Genomic DNA, 9,182 nt, shown 5'->3' on the forward strand with positions numbered 1-9,182 from the left:
CTACCTCTCCTCTCTCTCTCTCTCTGCCTCCCCCTCTCTCTCTCTCTCTCTCTGCCCCCCTCTCTCTCTACCTCCCTCTCTCTATCTCTACCTCCCTTTCTCTCTCTACCTCCCTTTCTCTCTCTCTACCTCTCTCTCCCCTCCCTCTCTCTCTCTCTCTCTCTCTCTCTCCTCCCTCTCTCTCCCCCTCTCTCTCTCTCCCCCTCTCCTCTCTCCCCTTCTCTATCTCTAGTACCTTACCTCCGCTCTCCCTACAGCCTGGAATGGAACCAGGGTCTGTGGTACCACTGCTCCCGAGTGGAGCCCTTAACTGCAGTGCTAGAGGGTTTGGCGGGTCATGTGGCCGGAGGACGCATGGCCCAGCATCTCCGCCTTCGCCTCTTGGCTCATCGCACCGAGCGACTCTTTGTGGGGAAGGTGCCTGCGATGAGACAAGATCATAATTGGGAGACATTGGGGGGCTTAAAAAAGCTGGAATTATATATATTTAATTATATTATATATTATAAGCTGATTTAACTAGGACAAATGTTTTTCGTCTCTCTTTTCTTGTGGAACCAGGGGGGAGTAGGAGAGCTGTGATACAGCCTGGAATGGAACCAGGGTCTGAGGAGATTTAGACCGCTGGATACAGCCTGGAATGGAACCAGGGTCTGAGTGAGAGGAGCCCTTAAAGGCGGAGGCGGGTCATGGAGAGGAGAGGAGAGGGAGGAGAGGAGAGGAGATGAGAGGAGAGGATAAGGAGAGGAGACAAGGGGTAAGAAGAAGAAAAATATATATATTATATTATATAAGTGAAGGTTAGGCAGGACAAATGTTTTCTCTCTCTCTTTTCTTGTGGGAGGGGAGGAGGAGAGGAGAGGAGGAGAGGAGAGGAGAGGAGGAGGAGAGGAGAGGAGAGGAGGGAGGAGAGGAGAGGAGAGGAGAGGAGAGGAGAGGAGAGGAGAGGAGAGGAGAGGGAGAGGAGAGGGAGGAGGAGGAGAGAGGAGCAGAGGAGAGGAGAGGAGGAGGAGGAGAGGAGAGGGAGGAGGAGGAGAGGAGGGAGGAGAGGGGGAGGAGGAGAGGGAGGAGGAGAGGAGAGGAGGAGGGGAGAGGGAGAGGAGAGGAGAGGAGAGGAGGAGAGGAGAGGGAGAGGAGAGGAGAGGAGAGGAGAGGAGAGGAGAGGAGAGGAGAGGAGAGGAGAGGAGAGGAGAGGGAGGAGAGGAGAGGAGAGGAGAGGGAGGAGGAGAGGAGAGGAGAGGAGAGTACTACTGGGGGTTGAATGGAGCGTTTGATGTTAGATGGACCCACCCCATAAGGCCTGGGTAATGTGGCCGTCCGGCTGTAGACAGATATATTTCCCAAATCGGCTTACATCTTGACATTAACTTATATTCAAGTGTATGAAACAGACAGGGCAGAACCTCGACCCCTGCAGGGAGCTGGGGGGGAGGTAGAACCAATCAGGGACCAGGATCTGGTCTTCAATCAACAACACTCTCTCTGGAAACTGGTATTGTTTTACCACATGGTCGGACGCCCTGCGATATCCCTGTAACCCTGGTACCATCAATGCACTTATGTACATATTCTTTATCTTACACTGTATAAGCTGTTTTCACATCAGTTAGATTACTTGTTGGTTATTACTGCATTGTCCTCTGTCCCAAATTTGCTACACCGCATTAACATTGCTAACCATGTGTATGTGACAAATAAAATTTGATTTGATTTGATTTGGTCAAAAGTAGTGCACTATATAGGGAATAGGGTGCTCATTATGGGATGCTCATTATACTTCCTCAATATCATCATCGCTGTATTAGTCCAACATCCTGTGTGTGTGTGTGTGTGTGTGTGTGTGTGTGTGTGTGTGTGTGTGTGTCTGTGTGTGTAGTGACTGTAGAGACGGTGGATCCAGAGTTATTGAAGGAGATGATGACTCGTCGTCTGGAAGGAGAAGTAGCAAGCTGAGGGGGTTGGACGGCCTGAGCTGGTGTGTGTGTGTGTGTGTGGTTGGGTGTCTGTTCTGTTGTTGAGTGTGTGAGGCAGTGAGGGACGTGATTGCCCATAAAAGCTGATTTGAAATCAGTCTTGTGTTGTTCTCCCTAGTAGGTATTGGTTAGGGACTTGGTTGAGTAAGCTGGTCCTAGATCTGGGTCGCTGGGCAAGTCCAGAGATGTGGTTGGAGCCATTACAGCTGAGTGGGCCCTCTGCTGCGCGCCAGCGGCTCACTGCCAGGAGGGGGCGCTGTGACCAGGCTCCTCAGGTACACACAGGGGTTCCTCCTCCGCCCTAGACCCTGGGCCAGGGGGGGAGGGGGCGGGGGGCCAGGGGGCCTCACAGAGGATGACATGAGGGGCTGCAGCTCCTGCTCCTGATCAGACAAGGCTCCCTCTTCCTCCTCCTTCTCCTCTCCTCCTGGAGGAAACTCAAACCGAGCGATGCCCTGAGCCACTATTGACCCAGCCCCTCTGGATCCAAAACCAGAGCCACTAACTCCACTACCAGAGTATGAGACAGGACGCTGCCCTCCCAGCCTGGAGAGGCGCTGACGCGGGGTGTAAGGGCTCTACGGGGCCCGGCGGAGAGGCCAGGCTCTCTAAGGAGGAGATGCTCTGGTTCCACGCCTGCTGCAGGTCTATGGGGATGATTTTAGTAGCTTCCATGGAAACACACACCGGCAGGGTTCCGATGCCGCCCTTCCAGGGCAGGTTCCTCTCACTGCAGGTGGGGGAGGGCGGGGCCATGGAGGGCTCTGACACACCTCCAGACCAGCCGGGACTGAGACAGGACACAGGTCAGACAGAGGGGAATACAGTCAGGATTCTGTATTAGTACAGTATTTAGACAGGGACACCAGGCCATTTTCTCAGGTTTCTAGTCTCTCCTGTGTCAATGTGTCCTTACCAGATTTGGGTCGTTCTTTGGGCGTGTCTGGAACCTTTCGAGCCACAAAGGTGATGCCAACGTCCTCCTCCTTCTCTGGCTCCAAGTGTTCGCCCTTCTCATCCTCCACTCCACTGGCACCACCACAGGATCTGAGGGCATCACAGACACATGGTACCCACAATGCACCACCACAGGATCTGAGGGGCATCACAGACACATGAACACCACAGTACCCACAATGCACCACCACAGGATCTGAGGGGGCATCACAGACACATGAACACTACAGTACCCACAATGCACCACCACAGGATCTGAGAGGACATCACAGACACATGAACACATAATCTGCTCAGACCCCAACCAAGGAACATCAAAAGTCGTGCTATAAATTCACAGACAACACAAAGATTCCTTGATGTCCTTCCAGATTCCCTCTGTCAACCCAAGGACGCCAGAGGACAAAAATCAGTTAACCACCTAACTGAGGAACTCAAATTAACCTTACGCAATACCCTAGATGCAGTTGCACCCCTAAAAACTAAAAACATTTCTCATAAGAAACTAGCTCCCTGGCACACAGAAAATACCCGAGCTCTGAAGCAAGCTTCCAGAAAATTGGAACGGAAATGGCGCCACACCAAACTGGAAGTCTTCCGACTAGCTTGGAAAGACAGTACCGTGCAGTACCGAAGAGCCCTTACTGCTGCTCGATCATCCTATTTTTATAACTTAATTGAGGAAAATAAGAACAATCCGAAATTCCTTTTTCTGTCGCAAAGCTAACTAAAAAAGCAGCATTCCCCAGAGAGGATGACTTTCACTTTAGCAGTGATAAATTCATGAACTTCTTTGAGGAAAGATTATGATTATTAGAAAGCAAATTACGGACTCCTCTTTAAATCTGCGTATTCCTTCGAAGCTCAGTTGTCCTGAGTCTGCACAACTCTCCCAGGACCTAGGATCAAGAGAGACGCTCAAGTGTTTTAGTAATATATCTCTTGACACAATGATGAAAATAATCATGGCCTCTAAACCTTTTAATTTTAATGGCATTGGACCGAGGCTCTGCATCTGTCCTCGTGCTCCTAGACCTTAGTGCTGCTTTTGATACCATCGATCACCACATTCTTTTGAGAGATTGGAAACCCAAATTGGTCAACACGGACAAGTTCTGGCCTGGTTTAGATCTTATCTGTCGGAAAGATATCAGTTTGTCTCTGTGAATGGTTTGTCCTCTGACAAATCAACTGTAAATGTCGGTGTTCCTCAAGGTTCCGTTTTAGGACCACTATTGTTTTCACTATATATTTTACCTCTTGGGGATGTTATTCGAAAACATAATGTTAACTTTCACTGCTATGCGGATGACACACAGCTGTACATTTCAATGAAATGGTGAAGCCCCAAAATTGCCCTCGCTAGAAGCATGTGTTTCAGACATAAGGAAGTGGATGGCTGCAAACTTTCTACTTTTAAACTCGGACAAAACAGAGATGCTTGTTCTAGGTCCCAAGAAACAAAGAGATCTTCTGTTGAATCTGACAATTAATCTTAATGGTTGTACAGTCGTCTCAAATAAAACTGTGAAGGACCTCGGCGTTACTCTGGACCCTGATCTCTCTTTTGAAGAACATATCAAGACCATTTCAAGGACAGCTTTTTTCCATCTACGTAACATTGCAAAAATCAGAAACTTTCTGTCCAAAAATGACGCAGAAAAATTCATCCATGCTTTTGTTACTTCTAGGTTAGACTACTGCAATGCTCTACTTTCCGGCTACCCGGATAAAGCACTAAATAAACTTCAGTTGGTGCTAAATACGGCTGCTAGAATCCTGACTAGAACCAAAAATTTGATCATATTACTCCAGTGCTAGCCTCGCTACACTGGCTTCCTGTCAAGGCAAGGGCTGATTTCAAGGTTTTACTGCTAACCTACAAAACATTACATGGGCTTGCTCCTACCTATCTCATGTCAGAGACGCAAACTCGGTCTCAACCTTTAAGTCCTACTGAAGACTTATCTCTTCAGTGGTCATATGATTGAGTGTAGTCTGGCCCAGGAGTGTGAAGGTGAACGGAAAGGCTCTGGAGCAACGAACCGCCCTTGCTGTCTCTGCCTGGCCGGTTCCCCTCTTCCCACTGGGATTCTCTGCCTCTAACCCTATTACAGGGGCTGAGTCACTGGCTTACTGGGGCTCTCTCATGCCGTCCCTGGAAAGGGTGCGTCACCTGAGTGGGTTGATTCACTGATGTGGTCATCCTGTCTGGGTTGGCGCCCCCCCTTGGGTTGTGCCATGGCGGAGATCTTTGTGGGCTATACTCAGCCTTGTCTCAGGATGGTAAGTTGGTGGTTGAAGATATCCCTCTAGTGGTGTGGGGCTGTGCTTTGGCAAAGTGGGTGGGGTTATATCCTTCCTGTTTGGCCCTGTCTGGGGGTGTCCTCGGATGGGGCCACAGTGTCTCCTGACACCTCCTGTCTCAGCCTCCAGTATTTATGCTGCAGTAGTTAATGTGTCGGGGGGCTAGGGTCAGTTTGTTATATCTGGAGTACCTCTCCTGTCCTATTCGGTGTCCTGTGTGAATCTAAGTGTGCGTTCTCTAATTCTCTCTTTCTCTCTCTCTCTCTCTCTCTCTCTCTCTCTCTCTCTCTCTCTCTCTCGGAGGACCTGAGCCCTAGGACCATGCCCCAGGACTACCTGACATGATGACTCCTTGCTGTCCCCAGTCCACCTGGCCGTGCTGCTGCTCCAGTTTCAACTGTTCTGCCTTATTATTATTCGACCATGCTGGTCATTTATGAACATTTGAACATCTTGGCCATGTTCTGTTATAAATCTCCACCCGGCACAGCCAGAAGAGGACTGGCCACCCCACATATGCTCTCTCTAATTCTCTCTTTCTTTCTCTCTCTCGGAGGACCTGAGCCCTAGGACCATGCCCCAGGACTACCTGACATGATGACTCCTTGCTGTCCCCAGTCCACCTGACCGTGCTGCTGCTCCAGTTTCAACTGTTCTGCCTTATTATTATTTATGAACATTTGAACATCTTGGCCATGTTCTGTTATAATCTCCACCCGGCACAGCCAGAAGAGGACTGGCCACCCCACATAGCCTGGTTCCTCTCTAGGTTTCTTCCTATGTTTTGGCCTTTCTAGGGAGTTTTTCCTAGCCACCGTGCTTCTACACCTGCATTGCTTGCTGCTTGGGGTTTTAGGCTGGGTTTCTGTACAGCACTTTGAGATATCAGCTGATGTACGAAGGGCTATATAAATAAATTTGATTTGATTTGAATACTACAGTACCCACAATGCACCACCACAGGATCTGAGAGGGCATCACAGACACATGAACTCTACAGTACCCACAATGCACCTTCACAGGCTCTGAGGGTACATCACAGACACATGAACACTACAGTACCCACAATGCACCACGATAGGATCGGAGGAGGCATCATAGACACATGAACACTACCCTACCCACAATGCACCACCATAGGATCGGAGGAGGCATCATAGACACATGAACAATATCGATCATGATCAATGATAGCAACTATCTTTTATAACCAACTCCTATGCTCTGTCCCAGTGTCCACACTTACATACTACCTAGTGTGAACCAATGTCATGCCTGAGCATCCTAGATAATGTACTAGTGTGGATATTGGAACGTAGCCCTAGATTCCAGAACCCACAGAAATAGTTTGAGCGAGTGAGAACTGGGAACACAGGTTATGAAGGAATGCTATTGTAATCACTGAGGCCTGACTTCATTTCCAGTGTGTTTCAGGGAGTGACTCACCTTTGTCCTGCCAGCTGACGTTCCGTCGAGGTTTGTCGTTGAGGTCCTGTTCTTTAACATCTGATCCTCTCCGCTGTAGGAGGGAGAGAAAACACCCGTTAGAATGTCTATTACAGGCAGGACCCACAGTAAACCGGGCAGGACCCACAGAAAAACCAGGCAGGACCCACAGGAAACCAGGCAGGACCCACAGGAAACCAGGCAGGACCCACAGGAAACCAGGCAGGACCCACAGGAAACCAGGCAGGACCCACAGGACCAGGAAACCAGGCAGGACCCACAGGAAACCAGGCAGGACCCACAGGAAACCAGGCAACGATCAGGCAACGATCTAGCAACGATTAAAACATTCCCTAACCAGAAACCGTGGATTGATGGCAGCATTCGTGTGAAACTGAAGGCACGAACCACTGCTTTTAATCAGGGCAAGGTGTCTGGTAACATGACTGAATACAAACAGTGCAGCTATTCCCTCCGCAAGGCTATCAAACAAGCTAAGCGCCAGTACAGAGACAAAGTAGAATCTCAATTCAACGGCTCAGACACAAGAGGCATGTGGCAGGGTCTACAGTCAATCACGGACTACAGGAAGAAACCCAGCCCAGTCACGGACCAGGATGTCTTGCTCCCAGGCAGACTAAATAACTTTTTGCCCGCTTTGAGGACAATACAGTGCCACTGACACGGCCTGCAACGAAAACATGCGGTCTCTCCTTCACTGCAGCCGAAGTGAGTAAGACATTTAAACGTGTTAACCCTCGCAAGGCTGCAGGCCCAGACGGCATCCCCAGCCGCGCCCTCAGAGCATGCGCAGACCAGCTGGCCGGTGTGTTTACGGACATATTCAATCAATCCCTATACCAGTCTGCTGTTCCCACATGCTTCAAGAGGGCCACCATTGTTCCTGTTCCCAAGAAAGCTAAGGTAACTGAGCTAAACGACTACCGCCCCGTAGCACTCACATCCGTCATCATGAAGTGCTTTGAGAGACTAGTCAAGGACCATATCACCTCCACCCTACCTGACACCCTTGACCCACTCCAATTTGCTTACCGCCCAAATAGGTCCACAGACGATGCAATCTCAACCACACTGCACACTGCCCTAACCCATCTGGACAAGAGGAATACCTATGTGAGAATGCTGTTCATCGACTACAGCTCGGCATTCAACACCATAGTACCCTCCAAGCTCGTCATCAAGCTCGAGACCCTGGGTCTCGACCCCGCCCTGTGCAACTGGGTACTGGACTTCCTGACGGGCCGCCCCCAGGTGGTGAGGGTAGGCAACAACATCTCCTCCCCGCTGATCCTCAACACTGGGGCCCCACAAGGGTGCGTTCTGAGCCCTCTCCTGTACTCCCTGTTCACCCACGACTGCGTGGCCATGCACGCCTCCAACTCAATCATCAAGTTTGCGGACGACACAATAGTGGTAGGCTTGATTACCAACAACGACGAGACGGCCTACAGGGAGGAGGTGAGGGCCCTCGGAGTGTGGTGTCAGGAAAATAACCTCACACTCAACGTCAACAAAACTAAGGAGATGATTGTGGACTTCAGGAAACAGCAGAGGGAACACCCCCATCCACATCGATGGAACAGTAGTGGAGAGGGTAGTAAGTTTTAAGTTCCTCGGCATACACATCACAGACAAACTGAACTGGTCCACTCACACAGACAGCATCGTGAAGAAGGCGCAGCAGCGCCTCTTCAACCTCAGGAGGCTGAAGAAATTCGGCTTGTCACCAAAAGCACTCACAAACTTCTACAGATGCACAATCGAGAGCATCCTGGCGGGCTGTATCACCGCCTGGTATGGCAACTGCACCGCCCTCAACCGTAAGGCTCTCCAGAGGGTAGTGAGGTCTGCACAACGCATCACCGGGGGCAAACTACCTGCCCTCCAGGACACCTACACCACCCGATGCTACAGGAAGGCCATAAAGATCATCAAGGACATCAACCACCCGAGCCACTGCCTGTTCACCCCGCTGTCATCCAGAAGGCGAGGTCAGTACAGGTGCATCAAAGCTGGGACCGAGAGACTGAAAAACAGCTTCTATCTCAAGGCCATCAGACTGTTAAACAGCCACCACTAACATTGAGTGGCTACTGCCAACACACTGTCAATGACACTGACTCTACTCCAGCCACTTTAATCATGGGAATTGATGGGAAATGATGTAAATATATCACTAGCCACTTTAAACAATGCTACCTTATATAATGTTACTTACCCTACATTATTCATCTCATATGCATACGTAGATACTGTACTCTATATCATCGACTGCATCCTTATGTAATACATGTATCACTAGCCACTTTAACTATGCCACTTGGTTTACATACTCATCTCATATGTATATACTGTACTCGATATCATCTACTGTATCTTGCCTATGCTGCTCTGTACCATCACTCATTCATATATCCTTATGTACATATTCTTTATCCCCTTACACTGTGTATAAGACAGTAGTTTTTTTTGGAATTG

General features: G+C 49.7%; 1 protein-coding gene across 1 annotated transcript in view; it reads right to left on the minus strand.

Moving 5' to 3' along the window:
* Positions 1-1,960: 1,960 nt before the first annotated feature.
* LOC112241667 (sodium/hydrogen exchanger 5-like) overlaps positions 1,961-9,182 on the minus strand; it is a 109,667-nt gene continuing 102,445 nt past the window's right edge. Inside the window, 6 exon segments of the mRNA XM_042317007.1 lie at positions 1,961-2,534; positions 2,536-2,737; positions 2,740-2,763; positions 2,890-2,997; positions 3,000-3,020; positions 6,684-6,756. Of these exon segments, the coding sequence (XP_042172941.1) occupies positions 2,174-2,534; positions 2,536-2,737; positions 2,740-2,763; positions 2,890-2,997; positions 3,000-3,020; positions 6,684-6,756 (789 nt within the window). The 3' untranslated portion in view covers positions 1,961-2,173.

The sequence above is a fragment of the Oncorhynchus tshawytscha genome, unplaced genomic scaffold, assembly GCF_018296145.1.
Source record: "Oncorhynchus tshawytscha isolate Ot180627B unplaced genomic scaffold, Otsh_v2.0 Un_contig_881_pilon_pilon, whole genome shotgun sequence".
NCBI lineage: Eukaryota > Metazoa > Chordata > Actinopteri > Salmoniformes > Salmonidae > Oncorhynchus > Oncorhynchus tshawytscha.